The sequence below is a fragment of the Trichosurus vulpecula genome, chromosome 4 (genome assembly GCF_011100635.1).
Source record: "Trichosurus vulpecula isolate mTriVul1 chromosome 4, mTriVul1.pri, whole genome shotgun sequence".
Taxonomy (NCBI): domain Eukaryota; kingdom Metazoa; phylum Chordata; class Mammalia; order Diprotodontia; family Phalangeridae; genus Trichosurus; species Trichosurus vulpecula.
The window spans coordinates 180,270,937-180,298,653 of NC_050576.1; the positions used below are offsets into that span (position 1 = coordinate 180,270,937).

The following is a 27,717-nucleotide window of genomic DNA, read 5'->3' on the forward strand; positions in this document are numbered from 1 at the left end:
GAATACAGGCTATTGGACCCAGATGGCTTTGGAGGAGAAAGTGAGGCTGGTGACCTTGCACAGTCCTCCCTCACTCAAATCAAAGTCAACTGCAAGGCATGTCATCATTTTCCTGATGTCATGATCCTCTTCAAAAACAAAGGACAAATACACAATCCATCCATCCATTTACCTCTCTCTCTATCACAGCTCAGGCCTAGGACAAAGACCTCTGGATTCTGGTTTCAGCCATGTGACTTTGGTCTCACTACATATCTGTATGCTTCCATTTTTTTAACTGCACAGGGAAGGGCAGTGTGGCTCAGTGGCTAGAGAGCTGGCCTTAGAGTCTAGAGTAGCAGTATTCTGGTCCTGTCTCCAACATGCACTGGCTATATGGCCTAGGGTATATTGTCTAACCTGTCAGTGCTCTAGGTATGTCTCTAAAACTGAGTTTCAGAGAGAGAAGAAGCCAACCTGAGTAGGTAGAGAGAGATTGATTACTCACTTGGGAGTTCCCTACACTGATGAAATCACAGGACTAGTGCCTATCCTTACAATCAGGTATCATTTGTGAGCCTCATGTGCTTGATGGGTGTAAATGAGAGCATGCTGAAAGTTCTTCTGGATCCCAGGATGAGCTTGGACAACCACATCTTTAGAGCTTTTGTCAGAACCTATGCTGTCATCTCCTCTCACTCTTCCCCCCTTATAAAGGATAAGGAACAAATTTGGTACTTTCTCTTCTGTTGCAGTCCATGTAAAATAGACTGCATTGTAGGCTTCTTATCTGTACGTAGTCCTATAAGATGGAGTCATGGTCATCAAGGCCAGCCATGTTGGCATTGGGTGCTAGCTCTGGGATCCCGATTGTTTGTTTTTTCTGCTTGAAGAAGTTGGGTGCTTTGGGGCTCCTGAGAGTTGTAAATGGATCAACCCATCACTGGGTGAGACGTCTGATAGTCACTTTGGCTGCCTTTCATTGTTTAGATGGTAGGCTCAGCTGTTGGATCTAGAATCAATAGGGGATGGGTCCCAAGTGCAGAGAAATGAACTACACCTGTTCCATTTTCTGGTACTGAACCTTTTTCTCCAAGCTGGAGCAGGTAGAGACCAAATTACCTTATATTCAGTCCTTTTCCAATACTAATTAGAGCCCTTCCTGCAGTTCTCAGGAATAGGTGAAGGTAGACAGGCAGGCTGAGCGTGCACAATACCCAGGTAAGACCCAGGAAAACCCAGCAACAGACATTTTGAAAAAGCAGACAAACGAAGAAATAAGATAACACAGGGAAATATGCAGAATAATCATGATAACACCAAGGGAAAGGAAAAAGAAACAGAATAAGAGGAGAAACAGAGAAAGGGAAGTGTAACCAAGAAATATGAGGGAGATAGAGAGGAACCATGGAGAGATGGACAAAAGGAGAGAGGGGAGAAACATGGAAGATTAAAGGACAAGAGAAAAAAAGGAAACGTGAACGGGGAAGGAGATTGAGGGACAAAGTGGATGAGGAGACAAGGAGAAGGAAGGTGAATAATCCTTGATCTAGAGTTAGAGGGGATCCAGAGGCCATCTAGTCCAACCTCATTTTACAGATAAGGAAGCTGGGAAGTCACCAGGTAGGGGACATGATTTGTTCAAGGTCATACAATAATCACTCAATTAATCAACAAGCATGTAGTAAGCACCTATTATGTGCCAGGCACTAGGCTAAATTTTGGGCATACAAAGACAATATTGAAGTAGTTCCTGCCCTCAAGGCACTTACATTCTAGGGGGAGATAACATGTACATATATAATATATACCGAATCTTAATTTATAATATATGCCAAATGAATATAAGGTAGTTTGGGGAGGGAGTGCAGTAGCAATTAGGGGGATCAAGAAAGCCTTCATGTAGGAAGTAGGGCTTGAGCTGAATCTTGAAGGAACTAGCCATTCCAAGAGGTAAAGGAAAGAAGGGATAGCATCCCAGGAACAGGAAAGAGCCAATACAGAAACAAGGAAATGGGAGATAGAAGAATGTTAAATGCCAAACAGGAGTTTATCTTTGACATTAGAGGTAATTGTTGTCATCCTTCAGTTGGATCCAACTCTTCATGACCCCATTTGGAATTTTCTTGGCAAAGATACTAAAGTAGTTTGCTGTTTCCTTCTCCAACTCATTTTACTGATAAGGAAACTAAGGTGGACAAGGTTAAGTGACTTGCCCAGGGTCACACAGCTAGTAAGTGAGGCTAGATTTGAACTCAGGAAGATGAGTCTTCCTGACTGCAGGCCCGGCACTCTATCCACTTCAATACCTACCTGCCCCTTAGAGGTAATAGGGAGTCACTAGAAATTATAGAGTAGGGGAATGATTTGGTCAGAGCTGTGCTTTAGAGAATTTTCTTTGTTGGCCATGTAGAGAATAGATTGGAGTAGGAAGAGGCTTGAAGAAGGGAGACCAGTTTGGAGGCTATTGCAACAGTCTAGGTGAGGCATGATGAGGGGCCTGAACTAGGTTGGTGGTTGTGTGAGTGAAGAGGAGGAAGCCTATACAAGAGAAGTCATAGAGAGAAAAATGGCAAGATTTAGCAATTCAATGGATATAGAGTGAGTGAGAATGAGGAGCTGAGGATGGCACTGAGGTTGTGAGCCTGGATGCCTGGAAGGATAGTGGTACCATGGCCAGTAATAAGGAAATTCTGAAGAAGAGAAGGTTTAAGGGGAAAGGTAAGTTCTGTTATGGACACGTTGTGCTTGAGATGGCTCTGGGATAACCTGTTGGAGATGTCCAAAAGGCTATGAGGGGCTAGAGCTCAGGAGACAGACTAAGGCAAGATATATAGATCTGTGAGTCATCTACACTGAGATAATCATTGATCCCAGGATAGCTGATGAAGTTACCAAGTGAGAGAGAATCAGAAGAAAAGAGAAGGTCAGAGACAGAGAGCTGGTGTAAACCCATAGTTAGTGGATGTGACATGAATGATGAATTAGCAAAGGAGACTCAGACAAGTAGGAGAAACCAGCATTATGAAAACACTGAGGAGAGAGTATCCAGGAAGAGAAGGGTGGTCCCAAGTGTCAAACGCTGCAGAGAGGTCAAGAAGGAATGAGGACCAAGAAGAGGTCATTCGATTTGGCAATTAAGAGAACTTTGGTTTCATTCCACATTCAGCAAATTGGCAAAGATGACAAAAATTGGGAATAATCAATGTAGGAGGAATTGTGAAAAGACAGGCACACTAATGTGCTGTTGGTAGAACCATGAATTGGTCCATATGTTCTGAGAAGTAATTTGGAATTATGCTAAGAAAGTGATTAAAATATGCACTCCCTTTGACCCAGAGATTATACTGCTAGGCATGTTCTCCAAGTAGGTCAATGCCAAAAAGAAAGGTCACATAAACACCAAAATATTTAAGGTAGTACTTTCTTCAGTAGCAAAGAACTGGATGAGAGTCAGCATAGCACAGTAGATAGAGAATTGTCCTTGAAGTTGAAAAGATCTGGGTTTAAGCCCTGTAAACTCTGGGCAAGTAAAATAACCTCCCAGTGCTCTAAGTATCATCCCAGAAGGTGATAATCAAAATTGGTAGAGAAATTTTTTTCATGGGAGTTCCTTTCACTAATAGGTCTAATCCCTAAGTCAAGATCCAACAGACAAGGGAATGACTAAGCAAACTGTCATGAATATAATGGAATATTACACTCCATGGACTGATCAGCAGGGGGATGTTGTTAAATGACCTGGCTGTATGACATCCTTTTAACCTGTATTATTAACATTTTCTCTATTTCTTTTCTATATCTATGCAATAAGCAAAACAATAAATCGAGCCCCAATTTGTGGCACTGCCAATTTCCAAATTATAAGTGCTCACACTGAATTTAACAATTGGCTCAAGTGGTCTGGTTGGAGGTGACTCCAGCACACCCCTGCTTATGGGTGAGTGACTCACCTGGCCTATGGTTTCAGGCAGGCCCCAGCTATGCTTTATTTCACTTTCTATAATCCTGCCATTTTCTTACCAGCTGCCTTGCCAACCTTGTGTATGAGAGCCCCACCCCCCTATCCTTTCCAGTTCTATTCAAATCCATGCTGCCGTTGCTCCTGGAAAGGGTGTGTCAATCTAATCCTTTATAGGTTAGTCAGCCAGCCAATAAACATGTATTAAGTATCTACTCTCTACCAAGCACTGTGCTAAGCTCTGGGGATGCAAAGAAAGAAAAATGACAGTCCCTGCCCTTGAAGAATTCACAATATAATGGCAGAGACCACATGCAAACAAACTGTATACAGTATACAGAGGAAGTAATCAACAAAGATGCTAGAATTAAGAAGGATTGAAAAGGGCTTCCTGTAGAGTTGGGAATTTAGCTGGAACTTGAAAGAAACTAGAGGAGCCAAGAGGTGGAGGTGAGAAGGGAAGGCATTTCAAACATGGGGGATAGCCGGTGAAAATGCCCCAAATCAAGAGATGGAATATCTTGTGTGAACAGCAAAAAGTCCAGTGTCACTGGACCAGTTAACATTGTGGGGAGGTAAGGTATAAGAAGACAGCTAGGCGCCATAGAGCACAGAGCACTGGGCTGGGAATCAGGAAGACTTATGTTCAGGACCTCAAATAGGGCCTCAGACACTTACTAGTTGTTTTATCCCAGGCAAGTGACTTGACTCTGCTTCAGTTTCCTCATCTGTCCAGAGAAGGAAATGTCAAACCACTCCAGTATCTTTGCCAAACCCTAAAGGGGGTAACAAACAGTCAAACATGACTGAACTAAAAGATGTAAGAAGACTGGAAAGGTGGTGGGACTAGGTTGTGAAGGACTCTGAATGCCAAAAATACGGTTTTATATTTGATCTTGGAGGTGATAAGGAGTCAGTGGAGTTTACTGAGGAGGAAGGTGGCATGCTCAATACCTGTGCTTTAGGAAAATTGCTTTGGCAGCTCAGTGGAAGATGGACTGGGGTCAACAGAAACTTGTGACAGGCAGATCAACTATTGCAAAAGTCCAGGTTTGAGGAGATTCTAACTGCACCAGGGTGGTGGCAGTATCAGAGGAGAGAAGGGGATGCATGCAAGGGAAATTGAAGAGGTGAAACTGATGAGGTGAAAGTGACAAGTTTTGGCAACAGTTGGGATATGACAGGTGAGGGACAGTGCAGAGTCAAAGATGACACCTAGGTTGCAAGCGTTGGGGACCGGGAGAATGGTGGTACCCTTGAGAATAATAGGGATGTTTGGAAGTTCAGGTTTGGACATGTTAAATTTAAGATGTCTAATAGATAGCTGGAATAGATCGGCAAAGAGGTTAGGGCAGGATGAATCTATGGGAGCTAAGGAGGTCACTGAGTAAAATAATACAGAGGCAGAAGGGAAGAGGGTCCAGGACAAAACCCGGTGGGATATTCATGGTGTGACCTGGATGAAGGTCCAGCAAAGGAAACTCAGAAGGCGTAGTTAGATAGGCAGGAGAGCTGGAAGGGAGTAGTGTCTCAAAAACTGAGAGAGAAGAGAGTTTCAAGGAGAAGAGGGTGATTGTGTCAAAGACTGCAGAGATCAAAACCAACCCTGTATCGTTCCAGACCGAAATACCCCTCCCTTGTCAACATTTCCCAGACATGTGCTGTCTTCTCTTATTAGAATACAAGTTCCTTGTATGTAAGGAATGCCTACCCTGTTGTGTTTGGATCCCTAATATTTAGCAGAGGGCTTGGCACATAATAAGTGCTTGATGTTCATTTTTCATCTGGAGTTTGTTTGGCAGAGATAACTGGAGTGGTTTGCTATTCACTTCTCCAGTTTATTTTACAGATGAGGAAAAGAGGGTTAGGTGACTTGCCTAAGGTCACACAGCTACCAGGTGTCTGAGGCCAGATTCAAACTCAGGAAAATGAGTCTTCCTGACTCTGGGCCTGGCATTCTATCCAATTCACCACCTAGCTGCCCCCAATAAGTGCTTAGTAAATGCTTTTTAAAATTTATTCCTTTATTCATTCACTCATACATACATATTATCATGCTGTAAGAAACAACAAATATGATGAATTCAGAGAATCATGGGAATCATTGCAGAGTGGTGGAATCAGAATTAGGAAAACAATATAGTGGAGAGATACATATATACATATATGTATAATATTTCCATTCCAATTGTTTTAAATAGTGATAAATAGTTGAGATTAAATGCTGTAAAATTGCAATGACCAAGAAATGTGAGAAGGCTCTTCCCCAATTCTTTGTAGAAACTGTAGCCTGTGGGGATAAAATATTGCATATCATATCAGTTTTCTCTGATATGTTGGTTTTGCTGAAGTGTTTTTGACCCTCTTTTTTAATTCTTTGCTGTAAGGCATGGCTCTCTGGGATGGGGAAGGAGAAAGATACATTGGGAAGTTTAGATGACATTTTAAAAACTATTAATAAAAATGTATTTTACAGAAAAAAAATTTTAAACTTTCTCATTGGTAACTTTAGAGTGAGCGGATTTGGTTGAGTGATGAAGTCAGCAGTCATATTATATGAGGTTTTGAAAAGAGTGAGAGAAGAAGCAGGCACACTAAGTGTAGATGGCTTTTTCAAGGAGTTTGGCTAAGAAAGAGAAAAGATAGTATGAGTGGTAGGATCTAGCAAGGACTTTTTAAAGACGGGGAGACATGGGGCAACAGGGAAGGAACCAGAGGAGGCTGCTGTTGGGAGTCATTTAAGGATGGGGTTTGGCAGCGTTGATAAGACAAGGGAATAAGGAGTTCCAGTTTTTAAGAGGGTTTAGAGTTGAATTGGAGATTGAAAGGGAGTGGGGGTTAAAATGGAATGGAAGAGATGAGATCAAGGGTACGTGTAGAGAGAATGGCCTTAGAGAGAAGTGTAAACTGTTCATCATAGACTGTAGCAAAGGAGGAGATAGTTGGGGATGATGTTAAGTGATTATGAGATGTGGAATCAGGGTTGTGAAATGCGGGGAGAAGGATGCCAAATGGTCTCTTGTTTCTCTGTAAAGGATGAGGCAAGGCTCTCAGCTGAGAAAATGGGGTCTAGTGGGAAGATTGAAAAAAAAAGATTAGGAACAGAGGTCTTGGAGAGTGGGATAAAGAATCAATAAGGGGTAAATAAAAAGTTGCCTTGCTGCATTTGAGCCTTGAGGGCTCAATCGAGATTAGATAACATAAACTTGTAGTGGACCCAGTTAGTTTTGTAGAGTGACTTTTTTTTTTTAATGACTGTTCAAGCAGTGAGTAAGAGCAGAGGAGGCTGCTGTCAGGAGTCATTTAAGGTAGGGGTTTGGCAGTGTCAGTGTTGATAAAACAAGGGAATAAGGGGTTCCAGTTTTTAAGAGGGTTTAGAGTTGAATTGGTTCACTAAGAGAGTCAAGATTAGAAAGCAGAGAGACTGTAGTCAGAGCAGGGGTGATGAACCGGCAACATATTGAAAGGTAGAGAGATTGCAGGTCATGGCTAGGATAAGAACAAAGAATAGTTTTGATAGGAGGAAGGCACTGGGAAAGAGAGAATGGTTTGATGTTATGATTGAATTTAGGAAGAGGTGAGATTTGAACTTGGGTCCTCTATCTGAACAGCCAGGACTCTTTCCACCGTACCATGAGATCTCTCAAGAGGGAAAAGAAGAGGGAGGTAGGGAGAGATGAGACAGCTAGAAAGAGAAAGACATGAAGGAGAGAGAAGTGGAACAGAGAAGGAGAAGAAGGATGAGGGAAGTCTAGAAAGGGGAAGGGAGGTTGGAGAGTACAGAAGGGGGAGGAAAAGTGAGAAAATAAATGAGAGAGACCAAAAGAGACACAGAGACAGAGAGAATGGGAGCAAGGGAGAGAGAAAGAAATTTGAGGAGAGAGAAAGGGACTGGGACAGCAAATGGGGGAACTAGTTCAACAAACCTGATTAAAAATCAATTAAAAGGATTAAAGATTTTTAAAAAATCTAATCAGATTTTTTTGCTTGAATTCATCTAGCGTTGAGAAGCTTCTCCCCTGTGTTTCCAAGGACAGGGTGCAGATTGGATTCAGCCTACTACTCACTGGTCCTTCCCTGACACTGGCCTCCCCTCCCCTCCACTCCAAACACATTCACTTTGTTCTTCTAATTGCTCCTGTTTTCCTCTTCTCACTCCCCTCCACTCTTTTTCTCTCTTCCCTCCTCCCACCTTCAACACCTACAGCACCGGTAGATTAGATACCAAACCGAAATCCATCCCTCTAGGCCAACGCTAAGGTTCTTCTTTATCAAACCTTGATTATTCCTTTTGCATAATCAAGAAGAAAGATTACTAGAGACCTTCACTCCAAATCTTCATTTGCATCTTATTTTGTATTCATCGACATGCTAGACTCCTCAACCCCTAACTCTGAGTTTACAAAATAAAACAAATTAATTAGCAACCTCAGCTTCATCAGCATATCCAGAACATCTGGAATGAACAGGAAATGTCAAGAAGACTTCAAAGCAAGCCTTTTAGTTTACTTCCAGGAGGTACCCAGCTGCAGGATATTGCCTTTTAGTCCTGGCTGGAATGAGGCTCCACGACCTCTCCCTCCCTGCCTACACAATCTGGTGTCCCTCTCCAGGTCAGTGATCTAGGCCACTCCTCATCCACTTTTGAGGGGCGATCCTCAGTTGATCTCTGATGTTCCTGATTCCTATTTGCCACTGGGTACCCCTGAAATAAAGACCTTAGAGGCTACAGGGCCAAAGTGTTTACATGAGAAGCCGGCACTCCAGGCATGGAGTTGGTATGGGGTAAGGGATGTGGTGGTAGGGTGTGATGGTGGTGATGATGCCTCATACTGCCACCTGGTGACTCATAGACTTACTACATCCCTTTCTCTAGTCACACAAAAAGGGAACCAAGCATCACTGTTTCTGCCTCTGTAAAGTGATGTGACTTCCGGTATGTCCTTACATCTCTAAATCTATGCTGTTATTATAATAATAGCCTTTAAGACTCTCCTATCTTTCCTTTTCTAATTCTGTTAGTCTAGGAAAGGTACTGATAGAAAAAGTGGTGCTTCAGTCCAGTCTGGCAGTTCAGGTTTGAGACTGAAACAAAATGAGAAACTCATGGACCCATTAAACAGCTAACAAGAAAAGATTTACTTAGTTACAACAGAGAAAGAAATATTCAGCCAGGACATCATGCTGACTCAGAGACAACCCCCTTCATCTCTATCTAGAGATGGCCTGACCATCAATTATTCATCATGGGTCAGGGTCATTTGTAAAGGAGCTAAGAGGTAATAAATGTCTTACATGCATCTAAGATTCTAGGTTGCATGTCCTGGGATCTGAGTTGATACCAAGATTTACCCCGTACCCATTTAGCATTCCCTGGTCCACCAACCAGAAGCTCCCCCTTCTTTGGTGCTCTACCAAAGGGATGGTACCAAATCTTGACTCCTTTAGAGGCCTCTACTGAGGGCTTATCTTCTTATTCTAAAGCTTCTTTTTCTCACCTTCATCCAGGCACTCAGGATTGCCACCAAATCTGCTATCTTTTTTCCCAAGTGAATTGACAATCAGCATGGTTATGCACAGATAGTTTCAGTTCCCTATGTCAATAGAAAACAAGGCACCTCCCAGCAATTCTACCTCATGGTTCCTCAAGTCTTTTCTGAGAAGGAATCATCTGAACTCTCCAGAGTAAAGGAGACCTCACCACTGAAAGGGACCTGAGCTGTTTCCCAAGGGAGTCCTCTGAAGAGGCAGGGATTTTGAAGTTCATATAATTTGTGGAAGATGGAATAAAGAAGGGCCTGGGAGAGTCAACTGGTATTATTTAAAAACAATCCATCCTTATCAGGCAAGTCTTCCTAGAGTCTGGAATTACGAAACTGCTAGAATGGGGAGCCTTTTCCTTTCCTGAGGATAGTATAGGAGGTGAAAAACCAAGCAGATATGTTGGTAGGAGCCCAACTTCAGGCCTCTTTTGGGGAAAAGTGAGCGCCCTGATCAGAGGCAATAATTCAAGGGGATCACTAAGGAAGAAGGATATGTTCCACAAGAGCTTTAATGGCAGCTGCCACAATGGTAGTCTTGACAGGCATGGCAATGACATATCTTGAATAGGCATCAACTGCAGTAAGGGCAAACCTCTTGCCCTGAGATGGGAGAAGGGGGCCAATAAAATGAAGTTCCCAATCAGGGCCCATGCAGGAGAATGCCATATGGGTCTTTCAAGGAGGAGAGCTCTGGTAGGCTTAAGGATCATCAATGGGCAGAAGCAGCTTATTCAACCTTAGTTAGGAATCTATGTGATCCCTCACCCAACTCAAGATGGCATCACAGTCACCATGTCCAGATTGGCACTGGATCCACTCCCCAAAATCTGCTGTTTTCAGAAGGGAGTCAATCTGGTTCCTTAGTTCAGCAGGGAGAACATGATGTCTTTACTGAGCACTGACCTGTTCCACCAACAGCTACATAGTGGGGAAGCATCAGAAAAGATTTCTTGACTGGTCTTCACTCCAAACAAGAGAGCCTTTGATCAACCAGTCTTGTTCTGTCTAGTTCTCCAAAGACCATGGCCAGTAATCAGTGTAGATGAAGATCTTATCCTTCAAGCCTCTCTCATATCAGCTATGTGGCCTATAGCTCAGCCTACTGGACCCATTTGCCTGGGTGTCCCATTGGGACTCCTTTCCCCAAGATATCCTCTGTTACTGGATTAATGGCTTCTCTTTTAGCAGGTGGATCTGTCAGTGAACCCAGCAAAATGGCATTCCTCAGGAGCCACGTCCTAAGAGGTAGAGACCCATTAGGCTAGTGTGGAAGAGACAGAATGTTGAGGCTTAGACTGAGGCCTCAGTCTCTGGCAGAGTTGTAACCTGTTCATGAAGGTGTCACACTAACCCCCAAAGGACCTGGGTGAGTTAGATCTTAAATATACTGTTTCCATTTAACAATAGGGGCCTCCTGCATCCTACCCACCTTGTTAAAGGGCCAATCTTGTATTACTACACTCATAATAGGAAACTCTGGACAAAGGATGAGAGTATGACCATGAATAAGCCTTTTAATATCAACTAGAGTTTGTACCAGATAGGTAACTCTATTTCAAAAGTGGCTGCTTCAGGAGCTTGCGATTCTAGAAGTCTAGCAGTCCTTTGATCTGGTGCCCCTATCGCTTGCCCACGATCACTCAGTTTGCTCTTTATGGACAGAGATCTCTAAAAACAAAGGCCTCGTGGGGTGCTTTTTGTTGTCGGTCAGTCATTTTCAGTCATGTCTGACTCTGCGTGACCTCATTTGGGGTTTTCTTGGCAAAGATACTAGAGCGGTTTGCCATTTCCTTCTCTAGCTCATTTTACAGGTGAGGAAACTGAAGCCAATAGTAACTTGCCCAAGGTCACACAGCTAGTAAGTGTCTGAGGCTAGACTTGAACTCTGGAAGATGAGTTATCCTGACTGCAGGAAACCTTTCCTAGTGCCCGCATCTGCTAATGTCTGCCCTTTTCAAACTACCTTCGGTTATTCTCTCTCTCTCTCTCTCTCTCTGTCTCTGTCTCTCTCTCTCTCTCTCTCTCTCTCTCTCTCTCTCTATATATATATATATATATATATATAGAGTGTGTGTGTATATATATGTGTGTATATATATATATATATATATATATATATATATATACATATACATATATATGTGGTCTCCCCCACTAGAGTGGAAACTTCTTGAGGGCAGGGACTGCTTTTTATTTTGTTTGGGGTTTTTTGTATCATAGTGCCTGGCATACAGTAAGTGCTTAATAAATGCTTGTTCACTGATTGAATAAGGGCTCAGGGGAAGAGTCTCCTGGATGGCTTACTTCCAGAGTTGTAGCTTATTCTGGGACATACTTGGAAAAAGACTTGAGAGTAACTTGATATATGGAGGCTATCCAGAAATCCAGGTGGGAATTGTGGGTTCTTCAAAACCCTGAAGGGTATAATAAGCTTCTGGGCTTCCTTTTTTAGGTTGTAAAGAAGCAAATGTCAATGGCTGGTTCTAGATTGTGTCCAGAATCATCTGGGCTCTTCTTAGCCACTGTCTCTCCAAGAACTTGATGTTCAGCGTAAACACAGAATTTTCTTAATTTATTTATTTAATTTTTTAAAAGGCTGAACTAAAACACCAAATAAAAACAGTTCCATATAAATAATAGAACCAGAAAAAAAGGTGTGTGCATGAAACTGCAACTATTACATAGAGCCTGATTTTCCTTTGAAGTATATGATCAGTTTGACATATGATTTCAAAGCTGTCTCACTTGTCTCTGCTTCCTTCTGGCCTCCCTTCTGTTCTCTTCTGTGGCAATTTTAAAAACTGGCTTCAAGGACGCTCTTTTTATTTTTTTATTTTTGCAACTGTATCACTACCAGGTACCATCCTCCTCCTCAGTGGCAACACAAGGGAATTGTTATGGCAAAGTATTACAGCCTCCATCATCTCCATCAATAGAGAGGAAATATTTTTTACTTCCCAAGAGCCTCATTATTCTTTGGTATTAACTATGCAGAATATCTTGAGCAATTTTAAGGGTTTTCATTTGGCCCTGACCGTAATAACCAGCATAAATGTTGCCCATAGGTGCAGACGCCCCAAAGCACATAATGTCGATTCCCACAAAGCACTCAACCTGATTAGCCACTACAAGTGTGCCCCAGACGGGGAGTTTCCCACCTAGGCAAGGATGCTCTCTCCCTCCATGGCCTTAGAATCAGGAAGACCTGAGCTTGAATCCTGACTCAGATACTTGCTAGCTCTGTAAACCCTGGGCAAATCACTTAACCACTCTCAGTCTCAGGTTCCTTATGTGTAAAATTAGGGATAATAATAGTATCTATTCCCCAGTGCTGTTGAGGCTCAAATCAGATAATTTATATAAAGCCTTTTGCAAGTTTTAAGACACTAAATGCTGCTGTTGCTTGTTCTCCTCCTCCTCCTCCTCCTCCTCCTCCTCCTCCTCCTCCTCCTCCTCCTCCTCCTCCTCCTCCTCCTCCTCCTCCTCCTCCTTCTTCTTCTTCTTCTTCTTCTTCTTCTTCTTCTTCTTCTTCTTCTTCTTCTTCTTCTTCTTCTTCTTCTTCTTCTTCTCTCCTATTCCTATTATTATTGCCCGTCTTCTAAAACCCCTGGTGGAAATGGGGGTAGCTCTATGGACTCAATGGGGGCCTTCTACTATGACAGTAACCTGTATTCCAGGGTCTTATGGCCCCTTATGTGTCTGGCATCTCTACCCTCTCATTTCCAGTCCACTTCAACTTGGGAATATGGCCTCTGATGAACTTGTGGTCCTACAGCTAGGATGATCCAACCTCAGCGGTACTTTGGCCACCAGCCTTAGTCCCAAGGAAAACTAATTCCCAGGATCTGAATGTAGAGAGACTTGAGTAACTCAGTGTTTCCAACTGGGTTGGGAGCCCTAGTGGATGCCTTAAACCTAGGTGAAATAGAAAACTCCTTACTGATGTAATCACAGATGTAACCATACAGTTTTACTAGTTACTCCACCCCCTGCCCCCATAGCCTGGTGACTGATCACTTACTCACCAATGCCATATTTCAGGAGATATACTCAAAGCTCTCTCTGGGAAAGGGTGACCTCATTCTCCACCTTGGTAGTGGGTGCTATGCCTCCTCCCACCGTCTCTAGAGTAACTATTTACAATGAGAGCCATATTTGCCCAGACAGCCACTTTTGTCCAGTTTTCCCAATCAAATTCTACCAGTTGATCTGTCCACATCTGTCTGGTGGTGTGGTAGGGTAGACCCTTAGCCACATGTCATTTGGGTGGGGATCCTCCTAGGAGGTGGAACCTAATTGTCCTCATGAAGGCTGAGCATAGTGTGTGGCTGGCCAGAGGAGTGGTGTGGGGCACACAATACAGTCTGTCAAACTGATCTCCTTTATAAACTTCAGCCCCTCTCCTTGAAGACCCGCATGGGGAACCAGCTGCAATGGGAATTCATCTTTACGAGACTAGGGATCAGGGGTGGAGAACCTGTGGCCCTCTAGGTCCTCAAGAATAGCTCTTCGACTGAATCCAAATCCCCTTAGTAGAAGCAAAGCCTTTTGACTGAGCCCAAGTTTTACAGAACAGATCCTTCTATTAAGGGGATTTGTTCTGTGAAGTTTGGATTCAGTCAAAGGGCCACACTTGAGGACCTAGAGGGCCACATGTGGCCTTGAGGCCACAGGTCCCCGCCCCACCCCCAGCTCCTCATCTGAGCCATCTAAAAAAGGACAAAGTTCAGTTTGCATCTGAGGCCTCGAATTTATTTAAATGGCTTTTCCAAAGTAAGTCTCCTGAGAGCTCCCCAAGCCAATAGAATTCGGCTGCAGAGATCTCCACAATTAGCCCAGCCCTCAGAAGCTGTCATTCCAGTGACTCATCATTATTGTTGCTTGAACTCCTGAAACCTCCCCAGATTTTAGTGGTGAAAGTCTGCCTACTCTCCAGCCCCCAAATGGATCAAGTCATGTACCAGGGGCCATAAAAGGATAGACCTGAGGCTTTAGTACCACCAGGGAAAGTTCCCAGTTCTCGTTCTCTCCCCTTATGGCCTTGATCTCAGTGGCATTTAACCCATTTTCCAGCAAAACCCCTGGGTCAGAGACCATAATTCCTGCCTATGGTCTGTCACTTCCTACCTGTGGCTTGTCAGTTCCCACCCCCACCAGCATCAGTGCTTTCATTTGTGATGTTTCCAAGACCATTAGCTATCCTGCCATCATGTAACAGTCCTTCAAAACCAAGAGCTCTCTCTAGGTGATGAATGTGCTAGGCCGATCTACTTTAACATTCCTTATTTGGGTTATCCAGCTTCTCTAGGCCTGTTGACAAAAGCCAGGGAATGCTTGACCTGGTGTTATCTTTAAGTAAGTCTCCTTCAGTACCCACTGAGCTAATTAATAGGGAGAGAGAATCCTGGGCCTGGAGTCAGGAAGACCTGAATTCAAATCCAGCCTGAGACACTCAGGTTGTGTGACACTTAACCTCCCTCATCCCCAGTCTGCTCCACTTTAAAATGGGGATCACAGTAGCAGGCACCTCCCAGAGTTGTTGTACTCTTAGCACTATGTCTGGCACATAGTAGGTGTTTCACAAATGTTTCTTTCCTCCCTCCCTATTAATGGGGCCTTCTCTCTAGGACTTCCTAAATGCCACCAGAACGGCTCTTGCCACACATTTGGCCACCCTATCGCTCCGTCCCCCTCACTTGCAATGTCCTTCCCACACTTCAGCCACAATGTGTCATGATGCCATTTACTTCAGTCCTTCCTTCTACACCAAACTGTTGGAAGTTGCGCCTGGCTCTGGCTTGTCTGATTCTTATTCAAGACTGGAGTGAAATGACAGTTAACGGTTAGGTTTGCTTACCTATGCCTGGAAGGGAAACTAGACCAGGACATGTCAGTGACTCTGAGATATATGCAAACACTTCCCCCACCCCCATCACTATACAGAAACACATCTGGTCCAGAGGGCGAAGTGAGTTAACGTGCATGACTGCAGGACATTCACCAAGTCTGGGGGATCTGTGATGACTCTCGTCTAGCCTCTTTTATGCCTTTAGATGACTAGGAGGTCACATCAATGGCTTAACCCCCCACCAGCCCCCATCTCCCAGGGCCAATCAAGTCTCCAGTACAGTTTTTTTTTGCCTGTTTGAGAAAAGAAAACACCAGCAACAACAACAACAAAAAAAAAAACCCTAGCCTACCCCAGATGGCAGGAAATTTTTATGGTTATTGCTCCTACCATAGATGAGGGGAGGGAATGGAGATTTTAAGCAGGACTAAGAATTCCCATGAGTAAGTAGAGGGTGTACAGTAGCAGGTGGAAGGTGAGGCTGTTTGGGAAGAGGGTGAGGCCTGGGATTTGAGCCAGAGTAGGACAGAGGGTAGAGGCAGTTACTTGTCTCAGTGGATTAGACTCCTTGTGCCTGGAGTTAGGAAGACCTGAGTTCAAATCTGGCTTCAGACATTTACTAGCTGTGTGACCCCGGGCAAGTTACCCAGCCCCTGCTAGTTTTAATCCACTGGAGAAGAAAATGGCAAACCACTCTAGTATTTTTGCCAAGAAAACCCCATGGACAGGGTCCACGGGGTCACAAAGAATTGGACATGACTGAACGACTGAATGACAATGAGATTAGAGGGTAAGAAGGGTCAGACAAATGAAGAGAAAGGAGCAGGATAGGGTGGGGTGAGATTAAAGGTCAATGTTATGAATATGTACCAGGAGATGCCCACAAATGGAGTGAGATGGGAAGGGTAAGAAAGGGGGTTTTCTAGAGTCAGTTTTTCCCTGACACAGGGAACACCCTCTAGGAATGCACAGGGGTCTGGTTTTTAGATTTTCAGGGCTGCTTAGTTTCTCCTCTGGTTTGATTCTCTCTCCTTCCCTCCCTCTATTCCTTAATGGCAGAGTGATATCCAAAGCAGGTTTGTGTGTGTGTGTGTGTGTGTGTGTGTGTGTGTGTGTGTGTGTGTGCGCGCGCGCGCGAGCGCGCGAGCACGTGTATTCGTACCTACAAGTACATGCATGCCTGTATTCTTAATGGAACGCAGCTATGGGGGGAAGAGCATCATTTATTTTCATGTGTTTCTAAGATTATTGTGTATAGAGGTTTGCAGTTCCTACTAGCAGGCCATTTTCAAAACTGTCTTGGGATTTTTTTAAACTCACCATTAAAAGCTCTAACAACATGACACCGTCTTCCCTCATTTCTTTCCACACTCTCTCTCATGTTGGGTATCAGGGCATGGAGTTGGAGTCTCCTTCCATCCCTCTGTGAACAGTGTTAGGGCCCCACTCTCCTGGGATACCCACACTGTAAGAGTTTGTGTCTGTCAGTGCTGGTTAAGCTCTGCCATCAGCCCCAAACTGGCCTCAATCTTGGGAAATAAGGTTGATTTTTTTTTTTTGGTGAGGAAAGAATCCTTAAAGCCTGAGGGTAACTTTCCTTAGGGGCTTTTGAGCCCTTTCTCCCCCTAAAAATTAAATCCCTTTTCTCTAGTCCCATTACTTCTTCTGGGGGTAGGTAGGCATTGTGCAAATGCCAAAAAAAAAAATGAAATTTCCATCATTCTGAAGGGAATTCACTGTTAGACTCAATTCAGGGAGAAAAGCTAGTCCAAGGCCATCACTAGTGGAATCTGGGATTTGGAATGGGGGAGATGGAGAATCACAGTGGATTCCCCTCCGATCTCAGCATTTCTACCGAAGCTAACTCAAAGACTGCCCCAAATTAAAAGAAAATCCCTCTAGAGAGATGAACAGCCTGAGTGTTTGTATGGAGGGTGTCTCACCCCCACCCCTGACTTGATTAGGTGGGTTGACCTATGGACACGAACTTCAAAATTTTTAAGTACCATTTATGGACTGCTCCCCAAATCCTCAGGGCAGGGACAGGAAGATTTTTACTAAGTGCTGACCTTAAAACAGTTTCTTTAGATCTCCATACCCCAGAGCAGGGATTCTTAACGTTTTTATGTGTCAATGCCCTTTGGCCTTGTGGTGAAATCTGTGGACCCCTTCTCAGAATAATGTTCTTAAATGCAGAAAATAAAATATATAGGATTACAAAGGAAACTAGCTATATTAAAATATAGTGACCAACATATTATTTTTTTAAAATGGAGGGGCCCCCTGAAATCTCTCCATCAAGATCCCAGGTTAAGATCCTCTGCCATAGGTACTATTCTAGACAGGGAAGTGTGGGCTGGTGGGGGTGGGGAAGGGTAAGAAAGCATGGGGAAGGTGGCCCCATAAATATACTTTAGAGCTAGGACGAGGTATTTGTGTGACCTGGAAAATGTTTGAAAGTTGTGCCTCCTGTGTGTGACTAGACACTGAAGACTTGGAGCTTTTACTGTAGCATGCGTGCTTGGATTTATCTCAAAAGAAAATGCCTTTAGGCCACAGAAAATGGAATTTTCTAGCATTCAAAAATGTGTGCATTTATGAAGAGCAGTATTCAAATGCATTCCTCATTCCATTCCATCCCTCAGCCCCATGTTGTGCCCTCCTTTGCTGCCCACCTTGCCTATCCTTGGTCTCTGCCCTCACTGCAGGGTTTGCCCTTCAGTGGGGAAGGCAGTGTGTGCGGGCAGGCTCCTCAGGACACTGCAGCTAGTCTTTCCTTTAGATACTGACTGTATCACTTTTCGTTGTGTGTGTGTGTGTGGGGGTGCTCTTGCCCAGCTCAGATGAGGCCACCCTGTCTCCAAACTCGTTCAAAAGCAATCCATCCTCCAAGCCCCAAGTTCCAGTGCCTAGTCTCCCTGAGAGGGCCCACCCTACCTTTGTCTCCATTTCCCCCACCCCACACCCTCTAGCCTCCCACAGAGACAGAGCTGAGCAGGAAAAAGGATGCTGTCCTGGGAGTCACCTGAGGTCACAGCCCAGCCTCTGACACTTACTGGCTCTGTGACTACAGACAAGCTAGCTTCACTTTTCTGAGACTCAGTTTTCTTATCTGTAAAATGAAGGTAGCAACACCTACCTCACATGGTCTTTGCATAAATCTAATGAGATAATGCTTATAAAAAACACTTTTGCAAAACTTAATGAGTGCCACCAACATCACCCGCCAGTCTCAACACTCCCCTCCTCCCAGCCCCAGGACGGACGGACGAAGGGAATAACCATCCAGACAGACAACAAGATTATTTATCATCATCATCATCATTATTATTATTATGACTATTATTGTTAATATATTCAGAGCCATCATGATTTTCATTTCAAAACCCCTTCAAGAGTCACACTGGGTTTCCATCATTTGTACAGGTTTCACACTTATTTGTGGTATTTTTTTTATTCACTCTGACCCACAATTTCCATATTACCGCATCTCTCTCCTGCACTGCCCCCTCCGGGCTTGAGATGTAATAACAAGAAACCAGAGAATTCCAGAGAATTCTGGCTCACCACAGCCTTCCAGCTGAACAGACCCTGGCTGGAGCCAGAGGGAAGGGAGACCTTTTTCCCCCCTCACCTGGAATATATCTTCAGCTTTTTGGCCTCCAAAAAACCTCATTTCATGCAACAAACCATACAGACTATTTTGGCCCTTGCAAGGGAGAAGAGGGTGGGGGGGAGAGGGGGGAAGGGTCTTTGAATTGCTTAGAACCCATGACTCTTCCCTTTTCTGTCTTCCCCCCGGGGTCCTCTGAAGAGGGACTCCGGCACCCCCAAAAGATAAAACTAAGAAACTCCACAGTTGTAAAGTGCTGGTGTGCTAGGGATAGGCTGGGGTAGTAAGTAATAAGGAATCTGAGGGAAGACTGGGGGAGGGGAATGAGGGAGGTGGTAAAAGGGGGAGGACTGGGCTGACTTTAGGTCCAGTTCCCTGGCCTTGGTAGGTGGGGCCTTCTCTGATCTAGAGTAAAGCCCCCAACCCACAGGGGAGAAAACCCCCAACCCCTTTTCCCCTCGCCCTCCCATATCGTTCCAGGGAAAGGATACAGACAAACAGCTAAGAGAGTTCTACAAAAATATAAAAATTCTATCAACGGAACCAGGTGATGGAACCCTAGGGGCTCTGTACAGTTTTGCTTTTTTTTAAAAAAAAAAAGGAAAAAGGAAAAAAAAGAGATCCTATAAACCCACCCCTCCCCAGACACCCCAAGAAAACAAGCCCAACATTATCGCACACCCCAGAATGATACAAACCAGGTTTTTGCTTTAAGGATTAGCACTGTTTTTCTCCAAAAGAGTGACTAGAAAAGCTCGCCACAGCTTAGAAAATACACAATTTTACAAAGTGGCCAGGCCCTGAGTGCCCCCATCCCATCCCCCACCCCATCAGGTCTGGTCTGCTCTTGGGCTGACAAAAACCGGTCCTACAGTTTACCTAGCCCTGGAGTACAGAAACCTCAACCCTAGGGGGAGGGGACATACATGCCAATGGGATGAGGAAGGGGGGTGGCCAAGAGAACGGGAAGAATGGTGTCTAGGTAGGAGTCAGGGAAGGGATAAAAAGTAAGAGGAGATGATTAGGAGTAATAGGACAGGAATTAGGGGTGACTGTGGTAGGGAGCAGGTGTCTGGAAGGATGAGAAGCAGACCTGAGCTCCATGTGGATCAGATGACACTGCCTCCTTGCACCAGGTTTCAGACAGAAATATTGCATATTATAGCACCAGGAAGGTAACTCTTCCCTGTCCCTTATCTCCCCCTCTCCTCCACGATCCTTTCTGCCCATGGCTGCCTCCCTCCTCTTGGCTCTCCCTCCCATCTTTCTGACTCGCCTTTTCGGTTTTGGCCGTATACAAAGCAGCTCCCCTTGGCAGGCAGCACCAGACCATGTAAACACCTAGATGTTGCTCATTCATCACCCTCCTAGGGGGCCTTGCTAGGCTCTCCCGGTGCCCCCCCTCCCCTGCCCAAACTAGCAGATGGTCCACTCTGTGCTCACCCCAGGCCCACAGGCCCACACTGCTGCCTAGAAAGGATGCAGCTCAGCTTTAATCAACCCTAATTCCCTTGTTTCACTTGATCCCGGCCAATGCAAAGTGGTGATGGAGCAGTCGCTGGAGGTGCCGGCTCTAATGACACTATTGTCGAGGCTGGAGGCCGAGTGATTAGATAGAGTATTTGCCCCATGGAGAGCCCCCACAGTCCTCTGCTGCAGAAACCTTCCATAATGCTTCCCCAGGCTTTAGGGGAACAGCATCTTAGGTGATGGATTACAGAGAGCTCACCATAAACCACCGTAACCTACAAGAAACCTACCGCTCAAGGACAAGTCAAAATATCTGCTCTGGGGAAAATGAAAAAAAAAAAACAGTTCAAGTCCATACACCTCAGCTCCCATATCCTCTCCCTTCCTACCGTTCCCCCAAGAGTTCTGCCCAACCTCGTAAATTTGAAAAAAGCTGAAGAAATCACGATCATTAGCCAAAACTCTTTCGTTAACATCGTTTTGTAGCTTTCAATGGACTGCTGATGGCTGTCAGAAGAAACAAGAGTTAATCTAAAATGAAAGACATTCAAGGCAGAACCCACTGACTAAGAGATAACCACCAACCTTTGGGAAATTTGAACTGCTCCTCCCTCATCAACCTCTCCTGAGACTTCTTTCATTTTGAGAGGAAGTTCTTTCTTTACTCAGTGATGAGTTTGGTAGTGTACCTCACCTACACACACACATACACACACACACACACACCATTCACACTCTCCAAATACTTTAGGGTAACTACATCTGTTCCCCTGGGCATCTATCCCTCACTGACTGAACAAGTTCTGTTCCCCCCTTTTATTCTGAAATGTGATTAACTTTTATTTTGGAAAATCATTTTTATTATATATATATATATATGTGTATATATGTATATAAAAAAGGTTTCCATTGCATTTGTAAAATGACTTTTGTCCAAATGACTTTTTTTCCCTTCTGAAAACAATAACGTGGTTAAAGAGAAAAAAGATACATTAGTTTCCAAACCTCTCTTTCTGTCTCTCTCTCTCTCTCTCTCTCTCTCTCTCTCTCTCTCTCTGTGTGTGTCTCTCTCTCTCCCTCTCCCCTCTTGATTGTTCTTTCTCTTTGCCGAAGATGGGACACAGTTGGGGACTTAATGCACTCACGGTCACAGCTTGTGCTTTGTAAGAGGGGGGACTATAACTAGTCTGGTTATTCTAAGTTAAAATAGCCAAGAGATGGATGCCTTCTCAGAAATATTAGGAGACACATAAAGTAAGAGGAAAACAAAAATCTCTTAAGTCACAAAATGTCGTACATCCCGCAAATACTAGAGTCAATTAATTTAATAAAATAGAATATACATAGAGATTCTGCACAGACGTATTGCTTTCTCCCAATCACTCCTGGGCACCTGGAAGAACTTCCTGGCCCAACCCCTCACTCTGTCTGGTGCCCCTCAGCCACCACAATGACCCCAAAACTGCTGCATTTAAACTGTCTTTGGAAGTTGTATTTGCTTGTTTACCCAATGCCTGGTAGGATGATAGAAGTGATACCCTCCTTGGTTTATACTGAACTTTTTCAAGGATATAGCTCAGAAGGAGAGATTTGGCACCCAGTGGAGCCCAGTGAGGAAGGGGAAGGTGATTCAGGGTTCCAGATCTAACTGATCAGAGGAGAAACTAGAAAGTATCAGCAAGTCTTTCTTTGGGGAGGGCGAGGAGATGGCCATGCTGTCAGGGGCCAAAGGGTCCTTGGAGTCACTGGATGGAGCCCTGCGCCGGAGGCAGACACCTGGGTTGGGCAAGGGCCGGGAACCCTGGCTCTCAGGTGGTTCTATGGAGATACAAGGAGGGCTCAGTTTTTTCTTGGGCCAGCTTTTAGGGCCTATCCCTGGCCTGTTCAGCTCCTGGCCCCCAAGGCTCAAGGCACCAGGGCCTGGGCAGGCCTGGGAACAGCTGTCCAGAGAGCTGACTGCGATGGAGTGTCTCCTCTGTTCATCTGGCCACAAGGTGGGCCGGTGAGGACGGCCCTGGGTCTCTGCACTGTAACATTTCTTCAGATCCCTTAGATGTTCTCCCGCCTTTGGAGTTGGGGGATGTTGGGGCCTGGGGCTTGAGCCCCAGCTTGGTTGGGCATGTCGTTCCAGGCAGCTAATGTTCTCTGATGCCTCGTGGCCTGGCTGGCACCTGTCCTGGAGAAGATCCGTGCCCGGGCAGGGGGCTGGCGGCATGTGCTTGGATTTCTCGAATTGGTTCCGAGGACGTTGCTGTACTCTGATGCTGGAACGGCCCCAGCTGGGAGTGTCTTGGGGGGGCGCGGTAGGGGGTACGCTCACCTCAGTTACAACATCCTCCCTGCTGCCCAAACCCTGCATGTCCAGGGAATCAGTCCTTATTGCCGCCTGGTTTCGGGAGTGGGGGAAGAAGAGAGAAGGTACAAGGGGAGAAAATAGAGTCAGTCTATAAAACATACCTGAGAAGGAGAAGAAGGCAGGAGCAAGACCTTTATCTGGGCACCGTCTCTTCCACCCTAGTAAGGTTAGCCCTGACTTCTATCTTCTGGGTTCCCCTGCCACCCACAAACATTAGATCTAGCTTGGGCCCTTGAGAGTTCTAGAACTAGAATTATAAAACACCAAGAAAGAAGTTTCTGGAGGTTTCAAAAGCTTGTTCCTATTCCTTCTCTAGGTGGCGCAGTGGACAGAGTGATGAATTTGGAGCCTCGAACAAATTATGTTTTAGATGCTTACTAGCTATGTAACCTAGGCAGGTCACTTAACATCTCTCAGACTCAGTTTCCTTATCTGTAAAATGGGGATAATTATAGTACCTCTTTCACAAGGTTCAACTAAGATAATATAGGCAAAATGCTCTATAAACCTTAAAGCACTATTTAAATGTGAATTATTATTATTATATCTGCAGTAGGTGTAGGAACCACCTTATCATAAACCTTGGATGTTGTTACTATTATCATTATTATTATTATAGGATTCTGGTTCTAGAGCTGAAAGGGACTGTGGAGGTCATCTAGTCCAGCCCTGTAATAACCCCCTTGCTCCTCGCTGTAGAGAGAAAGTAACGGAGACCCGGAGAAGGGAAATGACTTATACAAGGACACACAAATTACAAACAGCCAAACTGAGATTTGAATTCAGGTCACAGAATGATCCTAGTACAGGAACACAGGAATATGACAGAAAGGGCCCAAGAGGTGACCTAGTTTAATCCCTCATCTTGCAGCGGGGAAAATTGAGGGCCAGGGGAAAATGAAGTGATTTGCCCAACGTCTCTGACTCTAAACCCAATATTCTTTCACTGTCTCCTCTGAGGCTCCTGGTTAAAGCAAAGGGGGCTTGTGCCTAGAGGAAGCTCTTCTCTCCTTCCCATTGTGTTCACTACTGTACACAAACGCAGACTCCTTGGTTACATGCATGAGATTTTTAAAAAAAAATAGGCCATCTAGTCCAGCCCCTTCATTTTACAGATAAGGAAACCGAGGCCTGAGGAAGTTTAGCGACTTGCCCAGGGTAACAATCACACTTTAAAAAGGACACAAGTGAAACATGTGGAGTGGGAGAAGTTTGGGTTCAAATCCTGCCTAAGGTACTTAGTACAAGCTGCTTCTCTCTCAGCCTCATCTGTAAAATGAGGGAGTTGGACTGATTGCTAAGGTCCCTCCCGACTGAGCTAGTTCGTCATTTCTAGACCAATCCCAGTAGAGAACCCAGGACCCTAATGCTTACACACACACCTCCTACCAAAACCTTTGCATTTCCCCACTTGACAAAGGGAGATGGAGTCTTCCCCTCACCTGTCGCCGAAGCTGCCTCTGTGCAGAAGGAGAGCACCCCGGTGGGGGAAGTTTGGGGATTATGCCCCAGTTGGAGGGGTCATGGGGCTGGAGCTGGTGGGACCCATCTTTGGGAAGCTGTAGGAGGGCTCTAGCATCTACTGGCTGGGAGTGGACGGAAGTAGTTGAGCCGGCTGTGGGGTTGTTATGAAGGGTAGAGGCATCAGTAATGTCTGCCCTGAAATCTACCTTCCTTGAATTTCCCACCCCCACCCCCACTAACATCTCCTCTCTGTCTCCATTTCTATTCTTGTAATCAAAGAGGTTCGTTCCTACTATTCTCCCGAACTGTGAAACCCTGCCCCGCTCCTGTCTACCAAACCATCATAACCTTTTTAAAATCCTGGCTATCATCCCTACTTCTCAGATTGTCCCTCCCAGCAAACTAGGAGTTCTGTGAGGGTAAATCTTTCTTTCCCAAAAGGTTTGGAAGCTTCCTGAGCCTGGAGACCACATGTATTCATTTTGTTCTACTCTCTTCCCAGGTGTCCAGCACAAGACTGAAATGTGAACCTCAGTTGATGTCTAGTTATTGCTTTAGCAAAGCCACAGTTGGCCATTCCATCCCTCAAGAGCTCCTACCTGACTGAGATTTGGGGAGCATCCAAGCCCTCTGCCCTAGGAAGCCCTGATAGGAGGCCCCATCTCGGAACATATAGCTGTCGTTGGGCAAGGAGTGGGTCCTGCTGACCCCTGACTTCCGGACAGTTAGCAGACTTGGTTGGAGGGCACAGGGTCCGGTGGCCAGAGCCTCTTCAGGGTGGGGAAGGGTCACAGTCTGAAAAAGAAAATGGGAGGGGAGGGAGGAAGAGGAGATGCATAGTTTTGGCCACTGAGGCACAACTGGGCAGCTGGAAACCAGATCCCCACCCCAGCAGGTAGGAAGGATGGGCATGCAGACTATCAGGGTTTGGGAAAAGGGAACAACAAGGAACACAGAGACAGAAAAGTGAGACAAATGAGCTTTCAAGGAGGAGGCAGGGTGGGGAGGAAACTTTGCCCCCAGGTTTATAGTTTATGTCATCAATACATTTTTATACATAGCACCAGATGGCAAAGGAGTGTGTGTGTGTGTGTGTGTTTGTGTGTGTGTGTGTGTGTGTGTGTGTGTGTGCGCGCGCGCTTGCTCTCACATGTGTATCAAAAGATGGTGGAGGCTATTTATTTTAAGGAGGCTCAGATATCCCTGTCAACGGATTATAAAAGAGGTCACCCAGCATCATAGGATGAGAACCTCAAGTGTTTTGCTTGGGGATAGGTCTTTCTAAATGATGTTGGACAGAGTTCCCCTTAAACATTCCTTGAGTCTCCCTCACTAGAGATGGAAGGATTTTAAATCACTTTCTTCCAAGGCTTAGCAGAAGGCCACATGAGGCCTTCCCTGCCTCAATTCCATCTCCTACCCCCACCTGCCATCTCTACTCCCAGGTTCTGGTAGAGGTACAACATGTGGGATAATTACAGGAAAATCAGTGCCTCCTAGGAACCAGAGGACATGGAGCCGTTGTAAAGATGTCTACTAGGACCTGAGTTCTTGACCTCACCCACCTGAGCTTCTTCCTTACCAATTTTGTAGTCCCAGGGTTATAGCTATAGGGAGCAGGTGGCAGGAGAGTTGGGGACAGGAGAAGAGGAGACCAGTGAGAGTCTAGGCCAGGTGAGGAAGAAGACAATTTAGTTTTAGTTCCAATGCTAGGTTAGTCATCAGCTTCAGAGGCCATACAGGATGGAAGCTGGCTCCCCAGGACCAAGAAACATAACTATGGTCTGTCTCCTTCCTCTACCATCATCAGTTCTGGGTTTTATTCTCCTCACTCCTAATTTAGCAACCTAAGAAGAATACAACTCAGGGCTTTGATTGAGAATGTCTGAGCCTGGGACAGGACTGTATTCTTAGCTCCCACTCCCCCAGCACTGGGCTCCACTGAAGCCAATAACCCACAGTCCCTTTGGGACCTCCAACCAGTGGCAACATTCCAAGTGGTTGTAGGCCCTGGCCTAGTGCATTTCTACTGGTGCAGCTGGGCTGCACTGGAAAAAGGAAGGTTTATTTGAGAACTAGCTTCATCTCACCTCCCTCCCCCAGCAAGTCCCAAGGGCCTGTTGAGGCCTCTTCTTTCTTTTGTGCCACAACCATGGGAAATCTGATTCGGGGGATGGGAAAGGGGTCTAGGTTCTGAGTCACACAGGGCTAGAGAGACAAGAGAGTTTGGAGGATTTATCAGCAACACAAAGAAGGGTCCTCAGAAATTAGGGCGGGAGGTGAGAGACATGGAGAGTTACAGAGAAGACAAAAATGGTCCCCTTCCAAAAGCGGGGAAAGAAATTATGTTGGTCACAGCAGAGGTGAAAGCACTGCCCCACTACACAGTGGTGAATGTCTAATGTTGATAAGGGTGGAGTGGAGGCATGGAAAAGGAGGAAAAGTGGGATGAGGGGGCACAGCTTGGGCAGGGCTCCAAATACAGGGGGCTGAATCTGAACCCCCAGGGCACAGGTCTAGGGTCTCCAGAACATACTGTCTCTTTCATCAGCTGCCTGGTTCTGCAGCCTGGCAAGGCCAATTCCAAAGAGGGGTGTGGATGGTACCCAGGTTAATACTTTGATGCCTATCCCCCCTCCCCTGTATTCCTTGTGGAAAAGGTCACACACATTCAACCTTTGTCTCTCTCTCTCTCTCTTTGGAGAAGAGCTGGTGAGAGATGTTAATTTGGCAAAAAAACAAGAATTGTAACTGAATTAATGTATCTGGGGTGAAAAGTGAGAACTGGAAACTTTGAGAGGAGGGGGATGGGATGGGGGGAATGGAGGGAGGAAAAGCCCCAGTGCCAGTATTCAGAGCCCTACACAGAGCTAAGGGAGAAAGTGAGCGGGTCTATGTATGTACATTTCTTTCCAGGGCATTAAGTAAAAGTGTGTGAGTGTCATCAGGCAAAGAATCATCCGTCAGAGCTAAGGAGCAGGACTGTTCAGACAGAATATCTGACGTCAGAGACAGATCCTCCATCTCAGCTAGAGGGATCTAAACAAGGAGAGAGATGATCAAGCATAAGAAACCAGGACAAAAAAAATGGAAGAAAAAAGAAAATCTTTTTTTCCTTTTTTTTTTTTTAACAAAACACACTGAAAAAAAAAAAAACAACAAAAACCTCCCTTCTCTCCCCCCGAACCTCCAATAAACTGACATCCCTTAGACTTTCCTGACCCAACACACACACACACACACACGCACACACACACACACACACACACACACACACACACACACAGAGCATCAGAGCATGAATTCGAAGGGTCACCACATATACAAAAGGACTGAGGGCAAACATCGACAGAACCTGAATAGCAAAGCACGGGGAAACCACATAAAAAAAGATCCCTGCAGATTCTTAGACCACCCCCTGCCACCCTGTGTCAAGGGGAGGGCTTTAGACACAGTCATGAAAGATGAAACCAAAAAAAGAGA

The 27,717-nt window shown here is 45.2% G+C and overlaps 1 protein-coding gene across 9 annotated transcripts in view; it reads right to left on the bottom strand.

The window, feature by feature from the left end:
- Positions 1-21,869: 21,869 nt before the first annotated feature.
- CACNA1G (calcium voltage-gated channel subunit alpha1 G) overlaps positions 21,870-27,717 on the bottom strand; it is an 87,340-nt gene continuing 81,492 nt past the window's right edge. For 5 of the 9 annotated variants that reach the window (XM_036754048.1, XM_036754050.1, XM_036754046.1 and 2 more), the window contains 3 exons: positions 24,834-25,029; positions 24,213-24,385; positions 21,870-22,800 (listed from right to left, as the gene is read on the bottom strand). In XM_036754048.1, coding sequence (XP_036609943.1) covers positions 22,045-22,800; positions 24,213-24,385; positions 24,834-25,029 — 1,125 coding nt within the window. In that variant the 3' untranslated portion in view covers positions 21,870-22,044. Of the gene's footprint in view, positions 22,801-24,212; positions 24,386-24,833; positions 25,030-27,138; positions 27,274-27,717 lie in introns of all 9 variants that reach the window. The other 4 variants (XM_036754049.1, XM_036754043.1, XM_036754042.1 and 1 more) reach the window with 1 other exon arrangement.